The 20,090-nt window shown below is 30.7% G+C and overlaps 1 protein-coding gene and 1 non-coding gene across 14 annotated transcripts; one reads left to right on the top strand and one right to left on the bottom strand.

Moving 5' to 3' along the window:
- The first annotated feature begins 1,037 nt into the window (after positions 1–1,037).
- Positions 1,038–1,143, top strand: LOC121229970 (small nucleolar RNA R71). The gene has a single exon (XR_005927921.1). It is a non-coding gene; the product is annotated as a small nucleolar RNA R71 (small nucleolar RNA).
- Positions 1,144–17,529: 16,386 nt separating this feature from the next.
- Positions 17,530–19,886, bottom strand: LOC107957446 (F-box/kelch-repeat protein At1g22040). Of its 13 annotated transcripts, none has more exons than XR_005926550.1 (4): positions 19,156–19,792; positions 18,995–19,029; positions 18,065–18,278; positions 17,530–17,973 (listed from the first exon to the last, which is right to left on the bottom strand). XR_005926550.1 is itself a non-coding variant. In XM_041112293.1 (4 exons), exons 1-4 carry the CDS (start codon positions 19,380–19,382, stop codon positions 17,885–17,887), a joined length of 363 nt encoding a protein of 120 aa, XP_040968227.1. In that variant the 5' UTR covers positions 19,383–19,886; the 3' UTR covers positions 17,530–17,884. The 13 variants fall into 13 exon arrangements, 8 of the variants coding, with proteins under 8 accessions (XP_040968227.1, XP_040968226.1, XP_040968230.1 ...); XR_005926548.1 differs by having other exon boundaries at positions 17,530–17,939; positions 19,156–19,783; XM_041112293.1 differs by having other exon boundaries at positions 17,530–17,939; positions 18,065–18,271; positions 19,317–19,886.
- Positions 19,887–20,090: the final 204 nt, after the last annotated feature.

Genomic DNA, 20,090 nt, shown 5'->3' with positions numbered 1-20,090 from the left:
TTTGAGGGTAGGGTGGTGGTGGTTTTTTTACTGGAACTAGTTGATTCGTTTTATGTGGCAATTCTGCATCTAACGGAGATGTTAGTTGATCAGAATTAGCTGGTTTTGGAATTACCTTGTCGGGTTTTGTAAATCCTGGTTCTTGTGAAACTAAAATTTCAACACTCGATTGAACTTCCTCTGAGTCTTGAGCATCAGCTGGCTCTTTTTTAGCTTCGATAGAGTTGGGCTCTACTGTCTTTTCGTTCCTCAATGTTAACGTTTTGCAATGTTCCTTCCCCGAATTTCTTGGATTCTCCGTATTACTTGGTAAAACACCTTGTAGTCGGGTCCTAAGTTCAGTTGCAAGTTGGCTCATCTGGTTCTCTAGATTCTTCAATCTAGCTACTTGGCTTTAAATTAAGGCATCATTTTTCGCCATGTATGCCTCTAGCAAACTTTCCAAGCTATTGGATGGTTTAGTTTGAACTGGTTTCTGAACTTGTTGGGAAAAACTAGACGGTTGGGTCGGTCTATGTTGGGCGTAATTGTTACTGGTTCCAGCCCCTTGGTTACTCCAGGAAAAATTCGGGTGGTTTCGCCACAATGGGTTATAGAAGTTGGATTGCAGTCCTTGCCTTCCTCGATTTTGGTTCTGGTTGCCCATGTAATATACGGATTCAGGGTTCGATGGACATTCTTCGAACAAATGTCCTTCCCTACAACAGACACAGACTATACTCTCAAATTGGTGAGATGGTTGGGCTGCAAAACTATTAGACCCATTAGTGGTAAGATTCTTAAGCATTGAGGATATTGAGGATACCTGAGATGCGAGTGAAGTGAGAGCGTCCACTTTATGTATTTCAGTGACTCGTTTTCCTGACGCGGATCGATTGGTTGGCCATTGATAATTGTTACTAGTGATCCTCTCAATGATTTTGTAAGCTTCATTATAAGACTTCGAAAGGAGAGCACCGTTAGTAGAAGCGTCCACTACCATCCTCGTGTGAGCGTTGAGACTATTATAAAATGTCTCAAGTTCGATGCAATGTAGGATTCTGTGATGAGGGCATTTCCGTAATAGTTCTTTGTATCGTTCCATGCCTCATACAAGGACTCATCATCCATTTGTTGGAAGGCAGTGATCTCGTTCCTCAACTTAGCATTCTTGCTAGGTGGGAAATACTTCATGAGAAATCTTTCGGCTAACTCTTGCCATGTAGAAATTGAGTTTGGTGGTAATGAATTCAACTAGGCTCGAGCTCTGTCCCTTAGTGAGTACAGGAATAGCTTCAATCGTAGTGCATCTTCGGGTACTCTAGCTAATTTGAAAGAATCGCTGACCTCCATGAATAATCTTAGGTGAAGATGAGGATCTTCAGTAGGCATTCCACTAAATGGGCCCCGTAGTCTGAAGCATCTGGAACATGACTAGCTTCAGCTCGAATTGTTACGCCTCGATTTTGGGTCTTCTAATACCTGAATTAAGATCGTTAAATATTGGCACGACATATTGTCTTAAGGCTCTATCCATATCGTTAACAATAAGGATAGGATTTTGAGCAAGGTTTGCTCTATTTCCTTGGATCGGATTTTCAAAGTTCATTTCTTCGGTCATTCTCTAGTTTGCTTGTCTTCTTCATTGTCGAAAGGTTCGTTCTATCTCAGGGTCTACAGGAAATAAGTCAATAATCAGGTCAATACTCATAAACACCTGAAATAATCACAAGAAAAAAAAATTAAGAAAAAATTTAAACAGGAAAATAAACCAAAATGTAAAACTAACAAATTCACAAATAATGGCTTTTTTTTAGAAAAAGTCACTGGCAACGGCGCCAAAAACTTGGAACGACAGAAATGTGCAAGTGTACACAATCGTAATAATTAATAAAGTGACAAGTAATGTCGAGTTATTGTACCCACAGGGACTGTAAAAAAATTATTTATGAAATTAATTGTAAAATACTTTGGTGAGGTAAAAATAATTTGGTTTTAAAAGATGGTCAAAAACTATTTAAAAAAACTAAATAAATAATTAAAATAAAACAAAGGAGTTATAATGCACGATTTCAAATAAGATTTAATTAAGGTAACATACTTGTGTTGGATTAATTATATTTCTTGAACTCAGAATTATTAAACTCATGTTTACACTGTTACGAATAAATTCAAAGCAACCCGGTAATTTGCTAACTTATGAACAAACTTACATACAAAAATCCATTCATCTCTTGACATATCCTTATGTCAATTCAACCGACTAAACAGATTCTAGTAAGCAAACATGTTATTGCACATACATACTCATTAAACTGAACTAATCTCTTGCATATCCCTATGTCAATTCAAACGAATAATTAAATCTAATAAGCATATAAAAGACTATGTGAGGTAACAAGGCATCCCTACCTTGAAACAGTTTAATCACAATAATCTTGCAAGTTATGCAAGGCAATAATATCGCCAGATACATTTTAACCTTCAGCTACCTTAGATGAATAAACATGCACTGATTAAGTACTGTGTCAATTAATTACAATTGCAATCCGTTTAAGTAATTAATTCATTAGCTACCTCACAGTCGTAACGCAAGAATAACTTAGGCATGATTTTACTTAACCAAGCAATTTACCGAGGCCTATAACAGCATAAACATCATTTTAACAATTTAAGCAGGCAGAATGTAATCAACCCAACACAAAATTAATTTAAGCTAAATTGATTAAAGTAACCATTTCGATAGCATAAATATTCATAAGCATGTTCGTCAAAACAACAACAAAACTTAAATAGATAGGGAACAATAAGCAAATCCGGTGTTTCTCCTTGGCTTGACTAGCTACTCCGTTCTTCATTCTTCGTTGCCCTCGACTATCAAGGTGGCATATGAACACCTAATTGCTACTCCAAAATGGCTGATGAGATCCTCTTTCCCAAGAGAAGAAATCGGCACTTGAATAAGAGGGAAATGGGATGAAAAAAATGAGAGAAAAGTGAGAAAGGGAATGAGAGAATGTTGTGGAATGAGGGATGGTTTGAATGATCAGCAAGGGATGGATCTTATAGCTGATTGTGGCTGATAAAAATAGCAAATTCCAGAAGCCAAAGAGCCCCCTATGGCCAGCCACACACATGGCAAAGTTGAGAGTTTCAACTTTGCTATTTTAAGCTTGGGGCAATTTTATAAAGCCACAATTAAAGGAGGGGTTTGAATGCATTTTGAAAGTTCTTCAAGGGCCTATTTGCAAGCATATTTAATCAGATAAAATGCTGGTTTGGGTCAGCCTATGGAGGGTTCTGGGCTGCCCATTTAGTTGCTGGTTCGGTTCACTCAATATGGCTCGATCGGTGCGGTTCAACTGGACCCTTTCTTCATAATTAATTAAAAATAAATTATTTAACCCAAATTTAATGGGGAATAAATTAAAATTAATTAAATTATGAATTAAAACACATTTTTGGACCATCTTATGCTGGAAATTAATGTGCCTCAATACTTCAAATTGCTTCTCGATTTTGTGCTTTCAGTAGTGTCAATCGAGCCAATTTTCGCCCTTTGCGCAAATCTGTCGAAAATAGTCAAAATTTAATCAAAATTAAGTATAAAATTAACTAAATTCACCATGTTCATATTTTTAACACAATTTAATTATTTTATAATATTTAATTATTTTTCGACAAGAATTTAACCGGATTTGCATGAATTTAAGTAAAAATGGGTAGGAAAAAGTATATAATTTTTTGTGTTTCCATGTGTCACCTGGCCGTGTGTCACACACAACTGAGACTCACGCCCGTGTTTCATCGACTCGAAGTCGAAGAAATCCCTAAACTCTTCCAATCCTATGGCATGCTATCTATATCCGAGTCAGCCCGATACAGTTAATAGGGTTTCAATTCACTTTTCAAATACAACTAATATTCATTTCAATTCAAATAATCAATATATTCAATATATATATCAATTTCAATACATTCAATCGAACTTAAATTCAATTTAATGATAAAGTGTCAAATACTCAAATTGCACATGCTAACATCTTTTGTTTGATTAACAATGTCCCAATTCACACAATTGCTATATAAATAGTTGTTCACATATCAAACCACAACTGTTTATACATTTGCATTAGTCATTCAATACTCAATTCACGAGTACATAACTCATGTATCTCATTTAGTAACAACATATCTCATTTTCATTTATGTTTGGGTCAATATTCAATAATTAACAAATCTTTTAAATTCATTAAACAATTTACTTTATCGAGATTTTCCATACGAAGAACGACTTAAAAATAAGAGTTCATCATCAATAGAAGCTCATAGAGCTAGTCCACCAGAACACACCAACGGAAGCTCATAAGAGCTAAACAAAAGCTAGTGAGAGTTGATCCACCCAAATCACTCCAAACAGGAAGTAAAACACGAGAGTTTGCAACAGATGTTGAACCCCAGTTTACTTGGGTAATATTCTGATGTCTCCTTCCAATACCACCATACATCAATTTATGGATGTGCTCAAATCCCGCATTCAATCCAAACTGAGTATTAAATTCGATAATATGTTTCCAATAATAATTCAATTCCAACAATAGAACACACACACACACACACACACACATACATATATATATATTGTGACGGCCCTAATTTGACCTTAGTCGGAAAGTGGTTTCGGGACCACAAAACCGAGTCATAAAAATAATTAACCGTTATATTATATGATTATTGTATGTGTACATGCATGTGTGAAAGTTTCATGCTTTAATTTTGTCATTTGTATGTGAAATTTATTAAATAGGACTTGTGTGAGAAAATTGTGAAATGTGATAGGTAAATCTAAAAGTGGTTTATTAATGCATGTTATAAAAAAGGTTGGACTTGCATGTCAAATATCCATTTTTGTTCATAGTGGCCGGCCATGATGATACTTTTATATTAAAATATGTATTAATTATTAGTTAAATGGCTTTATACTTAATAATATAGATGAATAAGATAAAATATTGGATGTTCATCTTCTTTCTTCAATTGCCGAATTTTGAGAAAGAAAAATATTGAAGAAGAAGCCAATGCATTCGGCCATGGTTATCTCCATTTAAAGGTATGTATTGTAAATTTGCTTTGAAATTGATTATGAAATAGAATTTATAAATACATAGCATAGCTAACCCATGGTTTAAATTCATGAATCAATGAACAAGTGTCCATTCAGCAAGTGCTAAATTTTTGTTATTTTGATAAGTTTTTGGGAAGATGTTAGTTTTATGTTAAATAGCTTAAATGATGGTTGAATAAGTTGATCTTGTTAAAAGTATGAATTGTTAATGCTCATATGTGTAATAGCCGAACATGGGGTTGCTTAATGTCTTGAACAAATGTCGTTTAGGTGTTTTGAATTGAGTAAATTAGATGTTTGAACATTTAAGGGTTCGGCATTGTTCATGATTTTTTTTAGAGTATGATTTGAATAATTTGAGTATTGGAATGTGAGTAATGTTATGCATAGGTAAGATTATTATGTTCGATTTTGATAGTATATATGTATAATCAATCCATTTTGCTAATTATATATATATACGGTGGTTAAAAATAAGGTTTTTGATGACTAGATATTTAATGGATATTCGACAAAAAGGAGTTAAAGGTTAAGTCATAAGAATATTTGGGTGATATACATATTTGGACATTAGGGTTATATGAACTTTGGCTATGTGAGTTATGTGTTATGTAAGCTATTTATTTGTCATGCATATTCGGTCATTATTTGGCAAGAATGAAACCGGTGTGCAATTTGCTACATTTGCTCATGAAATGGAGATTGTACATGAAAGCTAAGTTTGAGTGGTTAGGGTCGAATGGAGTATATAAGATATTAAGATATGCTCTAATTATATATAGGTGTATACGTGGTTGTGCATGAACAAGTAATCAATTAAATTGTGATATTCACACATAGGTATAAATATATATACCTTCTGTATGCACCTTGTGACATAGAGACATTCGGATATACATATATATATTATATATAGTTGAATTCGTGTATAGGAAAGCATGGTAAGTTATGTGAATCTTTGTTTGTGTATGCGAATTAGATATTGATATAAAAAGCATGAAATCGAGTCATGGCACATTTTATAAAACATAATATGCATTGAAGTTATATGCTTGCCAAATGTGATTATTAAAGAATCAAAGTTGAGTAAGTAATTAAACAAATTCATTTGTTTAAATTTAAAGCTCAAGAGCAAAGAGGAACTAAATCAAATAGGGGAAAGGAGAAACCAATCAAGTAGCCTATCCGCAACTGTTCAAAACATCCGAGGTAAGTCTTTGAGTAATGGAACTTAGTTTATGATTTGATAAAATCATGATATATAAGCATAATATATAAATTGTAACCTAATGGTTCTACTTGAATTAAGTAGTGAGATAAATAATTTGTGCATATGACTTGTAACCGAATGGTTATAGAAATCATGTTGGATAGCGAAACGAAGTCTTGTTCTTTGTATATGGCTATTGAGCCGAAAGTGGAATGGTTGATAAGCATGTTGTGCTTATGTTCTAGTAATGTAAATGAAATGCTAATGTACTATGATATATATATGTGCACAATAATTGAGGATTTTCAACGGGCTAAGACCCGCAGGCCTTGTGTGAGATTTATATCCGGGCTAAGTCCCGAAGGCATTCATTTTGATGTTATATTCGGGTTAAGTCCCAAAGGCATTCGTGCTGGTGTTATATCCGGGCTATGTCCCGAAGGCATTCTTGTTGGTGTTATATCCGGGCTAAATCCCAAAGGCATTCGTGCTGGTGTTATATCCGGGCTAAGTCCCGAAGGCAATTGTGTTGGAAATGTGTGATCTTGCTGTAATAATTCAAATTAATAGGCTCACAACCCTAAGATGGTCAGGTATGTACCGTATATACGTTGTAAAATTTGATTTGGTTTAAATTATGATTATTCATTTAGATAGTGCTCTGTCAGCCATTACTTATGGTTGTATGAAGTCTATAACTTATTCAGGATACATGAATTTTGATTCAAGTGAAAATATGTTAAGATTGGCTCTGAGCATGTGAGTATATTGGTTGAAGTGTGAAGTAACATGAATATGTGAATATGCGTATATGTATTTATTTAGCCTTGAAATTGAATTAGATGTATTCAGCCAAATAATGAAGTTGGTTGAATAAAAAGAAGTTATCTACGTGATATGAATTGGTGTTTAAGGAATAATTTAAAATGACTTGCATAAACAATAGTAGTATATTTAGTCATGTTATATTCGGTCAAAGAAAAGATGATAAGCATTATGAATGCTATGCTTTAATTTTTAATGATTTCATTACTTAAATCTTACTAAGCATAGAAATGCTTACTTTGTTGCCCTTAATCCTCTGTTTTATAGATCTCGTTCGTTAGCTACGGTCTCGGGGATCTCAAAGTCGAAGTCGTCCACACTATCTAAGCCCATTCGGTACTCTAGTAGTTAAACTTTGATAATGGCATGTATAGGCTTGACTTTTTGTTGTTAAATAAGTATCTTTTTGATGATGTATATATGTATAGCCATGCGAAAATGGCTTGTTAAGTTACCATATGTGCTCCACATAGTTAATGTGAATGTGTGGTTGATATTCGATTAAAGTTTTCAATGTTTTGATGTGAATTGAACTTAAGAATTAATCAATGTACCCATTATCTTTGGATGACTCTTTTGTATATTGTATAATTGGAAAAACAAGTTGGAATTCGGTTTTATAAGTGTGCCAACGGGAGTTATTCAAATAAAGTTAACTGAAATTTTGTGCTTGTATGGTAATACTCTTTAACCCTCCGGCGACGGGTATGGGTTAGGGGTGTTACATATATATAATACCCATCAGCAATTAACATTCACTTTAATCAAAATTATACAGACTACAATTCATACGAACTTACCTGGCTAAATTGCAGAACTACCAAGATTCAGGGGTATTTTAGTAATTTTTTATTTTCCTCGATTTTCTACCCAATCTTGTTCTAAATTAATAATTTCATTTAATTTCTTAATTTAAATAATAAAAAAAATTTTCATGTAATTTGGTCATTTTTGAAATTTTTACAAAATTCCCCTAAAATTTTACTTTTATTCAAGTTAGTCCCTGAGCCCAAATCATGCAAATTAACCATTTTTAATACAAATTCAAGCTAACCAAATATTAATGGCATTCAATACAGCCCATTTTTGCAATAAATTCACAACAAACTCTTGTATTTTTACCATTTCAACAATTTAGTCCATAATCGAGAAATTCATCAAAAATTACTTAATAAAATACTTTTAATTAACAACTAATATCTCAAATTCATCATTTAACATCAAGAATCATATATATTCATCAATGGAAACATTCAAAATCTTTAACCAAATAAAAAACAAAAGTAATGTTTAGTTGAATTTAATTGTAAAAATCTCAAAAACATAAAAATTATTGAAAACGGGGCTAAATTGAACTTACCTACAGCCAAAAATATAAAAACCAGGTTGAGCTCTCCCCCTTCTCTGTTTTTAAACCGAAATTTGGAGAAGAAAAGCCTGGAATGCTTTTTAAATTTCAATTTGTCTTATTTGATTTCATTATAATTACAATTTTGCCATTATTTCTTTTTATTTTATTATTTTTTATTCATATGCTGCCTCAGCCTCTCTTTTAGGATTATTTACCCTTTAAGTCCCTTCTTATTTATTAATCAAGCCATTTAGTCACTTTATTATTATAATTCGAAAGTTTTACACCTTTTTCAATGTAGTCCTTTTTAATTAATTGACTACCAAAATGATAAAAAAATTTAACGAAACTTTAGTACTACCTTATTGACACTCCGTAAACATTTATAAAAATATTTACGGCTCGGTTTATAAAAATAAGATCCCGATACCTGATTTTCTAAAACCACTTAACCGAATAAATCATTACAAAGCACAAATTAATAATTTAAAAACCTTTCTAAAATCATATTTAGCTCGTAAATATTAAATAATATATTTACAAACTTACTTACCGGATTTAGTGGCCTCAAACCACTATTTTCGACACCACTAAAAATCAGGTTGTTACAAGTCTCACTAAGTAAATCGCACACCTTCAAATCTTTCATACCCAACAAAGGAATAGAATCAATATAGAAGCTATATATACATTCAGGTCGGGTTAGGCTCAGGCATAAAAACTTTACTAGAGGCTCGACCAAAACAAAAAATGGGTCTATACATTTTCCCAAGCCCCTTTTTTTTTTGGCTTTATTTACTTGTCCAAACCCTTCCATATTTCAAGCAGGCCTTCGAGTTTAAATAGATAACCCGACCCTTAGACAACTCTACATTCATGCACAGTAAACAATTAACTTTACAATTATAATCAAAATATCAATTAATTTTTATGTGAATTTTTAATAAATATATTTATTAAATAACTTTCCTTTTCATATACATTATGAATGTAAGTGTATCATAAATCTTGTATTTATTAAATATCTCTAAGTCTGAAATTGCGAGGATGCTAACAGTCATATATTCCTCTACAATTGATCAGGCAGGTGAATATGGTGACAATTAGCATGTATATATACACACACATGTATACATTCCAATTAGCCTGGTAAAAGGCAAAATCAAGCACATGATGATGACGATGAAGATGATAAAGAATGAAGGTACTTGCATATTCTTTTCTTTTTCTGTTTTTTTTTTCCTAAGAAAAACAAAAAGGAAATTAAGAGGCATATATTCATTTAGTCAGAATATATAATTGGCAGCCAAATCTCTTATCTGCACACCTTATGAAGTTTAAAGTGGATGCCACCACAAAAGAGATGTCTAGATCGATTAGGAATTAATATGAAATATTCTGAAAGGAAAAGAAAAGTGAAACAATTTAAATTTTTTTAAGCGTAATAAGTACAATATAGTTACAAATATAAATAACTATAAATAGATCGTATTAATAAGTTAAGATTAAAATCAAATTAAGATTAATTAAATTAAAACTCAAAAACTCTTGCGCATATAACTATGCATAATAAATCTTAAATTTAAATTTTTTTCAAGTGAATCAAAGTCTTATTTAGTTAAATTCTTAAAATAAAAAAAAAAGAAAAAGAAGAAAATTCAAAGTTAAAAAAATAATTAAAATCTAGAATGTCATTAATATTATACATGGTAAATTGCATGTGCGCAATTTAAAAAATAATTAAATATGACATTAAATATGATAAGTTATAAAAAGTAATACCAATACAATACAAGTATAAAGAAATTATTTCAAACATAAGTTAGAATACGAAATATCAAAATTTGATATTAAAATTTTATTTTATATTTTCTCCAAGATACAAATTTCATCTATATTTTTTCAATCATTCACCTAATCTAACATGATTTTAACTTAAAAGGTATCTTATGCTTTAGCTGCAATAGAAATAAAAGGAGTATCGTATGCTTTCGTCACTATGTTAGGGGGCTTTTCCACATTAAGATTCCGACACATCTTACCTTATGTTAGTAACTGTCCAAGTCGCGTTTGTTTAATTGCAAATAATTTTCGGAAAATGAATTTTAAAGAAAGAATTGATTTTTTTTTAAAGTTGATATATTAAGGTATCTGGACGATTTTATGTAAAATACTTTCGTTATTTAGTAATTTTTTTTTGAAATCATTTTTTAAAAATTATTTTTTGTGAAAAGAACATGGTATAAATATATTTGTTACAAAATATTATAATACAATTTTCTTTGACAATTGAAATTTATTTTATAATAAGATAATATTTTGTAATAATCAATATCATGTATAAACCTGATAATAAATAATGCCTAATTTAAATTACATATATTCTCTATATGAGAGTACTTATTGATAAATTAGACTTGTGAGAGATAAATGAAGTTGAACATTATTTAAACAAATATTCATATCTATACAATTAAAATATTTATATTTTATACTAGGTTAAATAATGCTGTAAGTCCTTGTGAGTATTTCGATTTTTGGGAATTTAGTATGACCTTTTAGATTTTAAAATTTAGATCCCATTATTAATGCCATTAAATATATTTTGTTAATTTTAAGTTCATTACAGCACTATTTTTTAATACATGACTACCAAGTGAATATTTTTCATTAAAAAAATCATACTAGTAAATTTGACAAAAAAATTTTAACAATGTTAACAATTAGACCTAATTTTTAAATATGAAAAGTAGAGAGACCAAATTCTTGAAAGTAAAATTACAAGAATTAAATTCTAAGTTTTTAAAGTGTACAAAGACTTATGACATATTAAAACCTTTATACAATAAAAAAAATTTATTATTGATATATTTATCATTGTAGTATTTATATATATTAGAAAAATATTAATATAAATATTTTTCAATAATACATTAAGAATATTTTTAAAATTTTAAAATTATTGATTTTAAAATTTATAATTAAAATTAAATTGTAATATTAAATATTTTATTAAAATTATAAATTATATTGATTTATTCTAACAATTTTTAACCCTCCATTTAATCTTTTATTTCATTTAGTTATTTAACTTTATTGATGTGGCAGTCCACATGTATGACACATCAACAATTAAATAATTTTTTAAAAAGTTTAAAAAATAATTACTTGCTGACAAGATAAGGTTAATAGACATTAACTTCTCCATCTATTTTGAGGTGATTTATCAAACAATATAAATTTAAAAATTAGAAAAGGTGAAAAAATTAAATATAAAGTAAAAATAATTATTTTTATATAGAATTGGATGACAAAATAAATTATTATGCGAAACGTGAGGTCATGAATCTGGTTGTAAAGGGGCTGGGAGGATATCTTTGTAGGTCCAATCCTTATTAGGCAACATATGTGAAGCTATCCCAAGAGATGAGGTTTTTGTCAATATTCTGTTTCGAAACCCAATGAATGAGTGGAAATAATAGAAAGAGAGAAAAGCGACGAGTTGAACAGCAAGGTCGACCAGACTCAAAATAGTGATGGCCAAGAGAGGAAGAAAGATTTGGAATGCCACTTACAGGCCATAAGTGAAACTACCATGCAACAACAACGTAATTGAATAGGGGTTGTCTCTCATGTTGCCTTCCCAACTGCGGTTCCAATGTCGTCGCCTAATACCAATTTCATGATATAAGGTAGGGAACAATACCTACCAAACTGTGTTCTCAACAATTGTAACAAATCCAAACATTATCGACCCACTAGAAAGCTATTGATGGTAATACTTTTAATTTCCCATATTTGGTTATGAATCTGAATCTCCTTTTCTTAATATGATTCTTAGTGATGAATCATACTTTTCTTACTTGTTCTATTTTTATTTTCCTATTTTATTAACCCTATATGTCGAATGTTTGGTCTGCAAACAAAGCGATGTTCATGATTGCCAAAACCTGCGTTATAGCAACAAATATGTTACTTGTGTTTTTTAATCTGCGATTGTAAATCTAATTTAGTGAGCTGAAATAATCAGGGCGAAGCTAGAAACTTTTTTAGCGGGTCGATATTGAATTATAAAATTTTTAGAAATTAAAATATAATTTTATCATGTATTAACTTATAATTCTGTTATTTTTTAAAAGGCTAAATAGAATTTTTTTTTATTTTTAAGAGGTTCAAAATATAATTTTATTATAGATTAAATTATAGTTTTATTATTTCTATATGGACTTAACTATAAGTTTTTATTTTTAAGGGCCAAGGCCTGACAACCTCCTCAAATAATTCAACTTTTGTGTTGAATAAGTTGAATTTTGAAAGTGAAATTTTATCAAACTAGAGCTAATTTTGACTCAAGTTGGAGCTCAAATTTTGAATAAGTTAATACTCTGTTTGTTTGTCAGTAAAATATTTTTTGAAAAATAATTTTTGAAAAATGATTTACTTTTCTGGTGTTTGAATAAATCTGTGTAAAATATTTTCTATTGTTTACCAGATTTCCTACAAATATTCCTTAAAAACTGTTTTAAATGAAACAAATATATATATTTGAGAATTTATTATCTTTTCATTGTTTAATTGAGTTTATTTTATATATATTAATAAATTTATATTTTACATCGTTTTTACATATATTGCAATAATTTATTAAATAAATAAATCAAATTAAATATATAATAATACTCAATTATTAAGCTAGAATATTAACCGTCATAAATTAAGAACAATCAAAGCAAATAAATTATTCCTAATTGTGTTATAAAAAACAAAAAAACAAAGATTGATTAATTATAATTTAGCTTCCAAACAACAATTAATACTAGAAATTAATAATATTATTCAAGTGCATAATTAGTAGTACATCACATGATAACAACAACATTGTCCAAGTGCATAACTAATATTTCACCACATTAAAGTATCGATATCTTCAACCTTGAGAAATTTTTTGAGGCCTAATCTTTCTATGCTTCTTACTTTTAACTAAAAAAGCTTTGGCCTTGGATTTATGACCTACAAGATAATCAAACACACTACAAAGGAAGTCATCATCAAATCCTTCTACCTCTATCGACATCACTTCTTCGTAAAGATGTGGTGTCTTATCCGCAGTAAATTGTTCCAAAGCATTAGCAATTTTGCCAAGTTGTTCACCCACAAATTTAATTCATTCATCAACGAAACTTTCTTGAGAATTTTTTCTTTTATGTTTAGATGTGCTAGATGAAGATACTTTTGTTCTTACCTCTTCAATCTCTTCATTGTCACAGTCTATAGGCACTGAATCTTGGTTACCATCATCCAAATATATGTCAGCAAATGTTCTGGCAAAACTCTTTGTTGCCATATCTTTGCCAACAATCATAGTCATTTCATCATAATGATCAATGCTTTTATTCAAAAATGGTTCATACTTTTTATGTGCCTGTTGGATATTATATACAATTAGAATAACAAATAAAAAAACAATTGAAATATACTTAATATATATATACATATATTACCATCACTGCTACATCATATTTCGCTCTATCACATGTGATCATTTTCATGTTATCATCCCATCCAAAACCACTTTCAACCCGAATTGTGCATATAATCTACCATTGATTTTTATAGTCCTCAAATGATTTTCCACATGCTTCACATCGCATTGGATTTGAGATCTTTTAGAAATAGCTACGGCAACTCGATTAATAGAAACTGCTTTGAAAGTGTTAGAAGGTTTATTTCCTTTCTGGGTTCCTTTGCTAGAATTTCGAGAAAAAGATGTTCCATCGATTTTGTCCACCTGAATTGCTTGGATGTCCCTTTCTTTGTTGCCTTACCCATTCTACATTAATAATTGTCATTGTCAATCATTTCAATATCCAACAAGCTTAAAACATAATAAATTCAATGTCTAACAAATTTAAAACATAATAATTTCAAAATCGAACAAACTAATTTCAATATCATTATCCAATCAACATTAAAAAAACAATTTTAATACTAAAACATACATAACATAGAAACAATAACCCTAAGCCCTAAACCTACCTAATATTTCTAGCCATATAATCAGTCCACATAGTTTATGCAATTTCCTCTCTCTTAGCAAACCATTCTCTTGCTTCTTCTCTTTCTTCTCGCTCCGTAAGAGTTGGTATTATCAAATCAGACTCAGGCTCCTCGTATAATCCTTGATTAAGTAAATCACTAGGATCAATTCCCATTATATGATTATGAATGATGCAACAAGCCAAAATTATATCTATTTGAGTTTAAAAATTCCAATAGCATCTCACACACGAAATCGTTTCTTCAAAATCCAAAAAATACGTTCAATAGTGATTCGCAATGATGAATGACGAAGATTAAAGAGTTCCCTTACATTTTCAGGCCCCTGAGCACTAAACTCTTTTAAATGATATCAGACACCACGATATGGGGTAATATATCCATTTCGGATGCCATATCCAGCATCAGCAAGATAATATTTACCTACAAATTTACAAAACATAATTATTATTAAAAAATTATTAGCTTACTTGAACTATTTGGTATTTAATGTTAATTCTCACCTTTCGGAATTCTTAATCCTCCTGGGCGTGAAAGTGCATCACTTAAAATACGAGAATCATGTGCACTACCTTCCCAACCAGCTAAAACATAGGAAAATTTCAAATCAAATGTAATGGCAGCCAATACATTTTGTGTCGTTCCCCATTTACGGCTACGAAATCTTCCTTGAATGCTAAGTGGAACGGATGCACGAACATGAGTTCTATCTAATGTTCTAATACAATCTTTAAAATAAGGATAAAACCTTGGATTTTTTTCTGATTTCACTAGAAGTTGACTCATCAGGCAATCTAATAAATAGTTTATACAATTTCAAAATAGCTCTCAATACAACCCTAAAGTAACGTGAATTGTCTCAATTGATCTATAATATCTAGATCCAATCACTTGAAACCTCATATTATGACCAACTATATGTAAAAATATAACTACTTGCTCCCTAATATTCACTGATTTAGTTGATTGTAACAAATTATTCCTACTAAGAATATCACACAAATTAAAAAAGGCAATTGGTCTCATCCTTATCACACCAATACAATGCTGGTCACCACTATATAAAATTCTATTAATATAATTTTCTCTTTCATAATCTCAATTCATACGAGGGTGAGAAGCAATTTTCTTCCTAGTTCTTAATTTTTTAATCCAAAGAGCCTCAAAAGCTAAAACTGAAGTCACAACTCCGACAATTGCATTTTGGTCTTGATTACGGTCCATCTACACAAAATAATGCCACACAAATATTTGATCACTACAAAAAAGATACAAGCTTGCCATAAGATCACACAAAAATTTACAAATTAATATGCAATTATTATAAATCAATGTGCAATTAATTTGAAAATTAATAATAATCTGATCTACCTTAAAGAAATGGCATAACGAAATCTGAATTTAAAGATTTAATAAGGATTTCAATTGGTTTTAAACTTAATTTTTAAATTTATTTTATGCTACGAGATTTGGATCTTTAACCCTTTGAATCTGTACTATACTATTAAGCAAAATTCATATTTCTAGTAAATATCTATTATATTTAATTCTTATTTAATATTGTAAATTATTACTTCCTAGATCATGCCATTTAACATTTATGGCAGTTATTAGGGATTATAATATCCAAAGGACTTTTATTGACATGTGAGCACATCCACCATGGATGGAAGTTGCAAAATTTTCATGTGAGATGGAGAAAAAGCGAGTGTATTTATATAATATAAAAATCAAAATTACATGTATGTAATAAGGACTAGAATTTTTGCACCCTTCATTATTGAATCCAGCATCATCCAGTTGCTTTTCTTTTTTCTTTGTCGAGGAATGACTTAAGTAATGGCGAAATATAAGGGAAATAAATAGGATCAAAATTGTCTTCTTTTTTTATTTTTTATTCAATTAAATATCTCTAAAAATTTTACATTACTGTTATATTATAATGATGATAATTAATAAATTTCTTAGGTCAAAAATATCTTTTGTTTTTTTATCTTTTATCTCTAACTAAAAATTTTAACAGTGTTTTATATCTATCTATCTATAATATAAACTAGCTTTTTACAACAGAATATTAAAATTTTATTGACTTTTATGTTTTTGGTATATTTGCTTTCATTGTTCGTTTGGTGGTTTTGTTTTTTGTTTGTTTGAATGGATTATAATTTGCTTTCATCCACCATGGATTGGTGCTTTTATTCTCATTTTAGAAAATAGTTAAAAAGCTCTTCACTTTTTTCCTTTTTTTCCCTTTCAAAAAAAATCATCATGGTTATGGGCAAGAAAACGAACAGATTGTCTCAAACAGCAGTTATCAAACAAATTTATAATTGTGAGCACTATATTAGAAAAAGTTACTTACCCTGGGTTTCCAAAGTACTATATTAGAAACCAAACAGATTGCCTCAAACCTATGCTGAATGCCTTCTCTAAGTGTTTAACTAGGGAAGTATATCGCAATGGTCTTTGCCTTATACAAATTCTAACATTATTCAGCTTTGAATTATCAACTCCTACTTTCCCTAAACACAACTTTGGAAAAATATTTGGAACTCCTAAACTACCTGAAAAAACAGCATTGCAAGAAAATGTTCAGAATGATTTTCTTCGATAAAACAAAAGGTTTTAAAACAAACGGACATATTAAATAACACCTAGACATGGATCATAAGTCTTGAATTTTGACAATATTCGGAACCAATTACAAGAACAATGTTTACAATTCAAGTAATAAAACAAAACAAAAGGATGCAGCCAGGACCATGTTACCAAGTGAAAGGCATGTGAATAAATGTCAGGATAGATTCAATGCATCAATATTATTTCCTAAACACAATTGTAAAACAAATCGTCATCTTCTTACACTTTGTTATGAGGGAGAAACAATGCAACTTCAGCTACAGTAATCAACTCTTCCCTCAACTCATTTCAAATCAAACATTGATATTATCATTATGTCAAAGCCTCAAACTTAAATATGTATGAAGTAAACTATAGTTATATGACTTAGCTTTATTACTTGGAAAATCCGAAAACAATAACTGTATAACAAAGCGTCATACTCTCCTGACAAGAAAAGCTAAAACTTCATTCAAAGTACTTACAGAAGTTAATATAATGAATCTTCAAAGCTATCCTTAACAAAAATTTTACTTAATTTTCTGCTATAAATGCTTGGATGGGTGCTTATGATTTGAACATCTACAAAATTCAATCTTCAGGTTTGACACACAACTTGCCCAGACTTGGAGTCTTCTAGAATTGAGTCATCAATGATTTTGGAGATTTTGTAAGCTTCAATAACAGAGATAACCCCAAGTCAGCTGAGATCCCTTCACTAAAATCTCCAATAAAACATGTAGTTTGAAGGTTCTTTGACAACTTGAAAGCCACTGAAACGAGTTACAGCATCAGAAATAAATAGTGCTGGCCATGCAGTAACAACAAAGTTCAGTGACCATGAACAATACTATTTAAAAATCTCATAACAGTCGCCTTCCACTTTTGTGACACCAACCTTAAATTGAAGTAGTGAATTCTAGGAATTCGAGCAAGGATCTGCAATGACAGCTCATCAGGAAGACAAGGAATCAATCTTGAGTTATCTTTATTCAAGCATGAGGACTTATTTTTCTTCCACGTTCCACTTTGTAAGACCTCGTTGCAGTCATTTATCGAACTCCTTGGTGCAGCCAAGCTCAGAACAGCCCCCATGAATTTTAGCCTGCTTGCTGCAATGTTGATGTCATTGTACTTCCATTGATTAATGAAAATGTTACAGATGAAAGAACCGAAGTAAAACTATAAGATGCAATGCTCATTATTAGACCCAACAAATGCATCTTCAGGCCATTCTTTGACTTTCAGCTAGCACAAACTTAACATAAATCAAAAGGAAACACCCTTTACTCCTCTTTCTTCTCCAAAAAGCCAAGCCAAAATCTATGAAATTCAATTCAACTATTCCCCCAACCTCTAAAGTCTCTACCCCCAAAAGAAAGGAAGACAATATAATTAAACTAACATAGCATTGGACTAAATAATTCATTTAAACCAATTTCCCTGCAATTGTGTTCAAAGATTAATCCCCATCCCCTCCCAGTCAAAATATCATTACCACCCTATTCTAATTCACGACTTTATGAGATTTTAATTCTAAAACAAAGCACAAGTTCTCTATACAATATGATTATTTAAAAATGATATAGCTAAATTTTTGTCTTTCACTTTTAGTCTCATTTCCAAAATCATTTTAGAGTCATAGATAATTATCATCCTGCATTTTTGAGCCAATCACTATCATATTTATTATCAACTAATTTAAAGGCTTCATACACGATAAACATTATATGTCCAAATAAGATTCAGAACAGGGGGACACTACATGACTATTCCAAATTCTCAATACAACCAGAAAGAAGTTAACCAAGCAGCAAAGGAGACCCACCTATTCTGGCTGCCTTCCAAAAGAAACCACGGAACCTGTCAAACAAGCATATTACACCAAATTAGCTCCAATTCTCAGCACTTCCTACCAATAATTTCTGATTCCAAAGTAGAAGCTATAAATACTAGAAAAAAAAAAGTTAATATAACCAGTTTAGATACCAAAGAGAAAAGACAAAGAGGGCCAAGATTAACTGGAGTTATGCAACTTTAATTAATCCCATCGTTAATTAATCCCATCGTTAAGTGGAGCTATGGTATAACAAAGAGGGCCAGAGCAAGTAAAAGGAGAATGAAAGCAACTCCTTGATCAATGGCAGTACCATCGTTGGACGGAAGTGGTGCAGGCGATGAACCCATGCCTTAACCCCAGAAAAGAAAGCATACATTTTCTACGACTTTCCTTTCCCTTGTAGGCCTATCACTACTAGGCGTCACTGGCTCTTTCTTCTCAGCCGAATCTCGACCAGATTTCCTAGAACTCCTCTTTCTACTACTACCTTTGACCTTTTTAGTCCCTTCATCTTCACTCTCTTCTTCTTCCTCCTCCCCCCTCTTCTCTTCCTCTTCTTCTTCTTCTTCTTCTTCTTCTTCTTCTTCTTCTTCTTCTTCTTCTTCCTCGTTCTCCTTCTCTTCAATATCTATTTGTTTCTCCAAAACCCTAACAGATCGATAGAAAAGGAGTAGCTATGGTGGGTGAATTCAAATTTTGAAAGTAAAAGAGAAAAAGAAATAAGTACAAACTTGTATTTGGGGATTTGGTTAACGAGCGGGTAACCAAATTGGGTGAGCGGGATTTTGCCTTTCTTTATAAAAAAAATGGCCTTTTGCGGCATTTTCTTAAAAAACGCCGGTAATTCTTAGATTTTTTGCTGCCACTATAACTCAACTTTTTGCGGCGGTTTACCTAAACGCCACTATTGCTCAATTTTAATTTTTTTTTATTTTTAACATATTTTTTTCTATTTTTTCTTTCAAAATTTTTGTGTTGAGATTATCATTTTTTAGATTTTTTTTTAAATTTTGAATATTAAACTTTTTAACTGAAATATGGACTAAAATTTTAAATTTTAAATATTAAATTTTTAAGTTTTTTA

Source organism: Gossypium hirsutum, chromosome A05 (assembly GCF_007990345.1).
Source record: "Gossypium hirsutum isolate 1008001.06 chromosome A05, Gossypium_hirsutum_v2.1, whole genome shotgun sequence".
NCBI classification, from domain to species: domain Eukaryota; kingdom Viridiplantae; phylum Streptophyta; class Magnoliopsida; order Malvales; family Malvaceae; genus Gossypium; species Gossypium hirsutum.
This window is presented reverse-complemented; position numbering and strand designations above follow the sequence as displayed.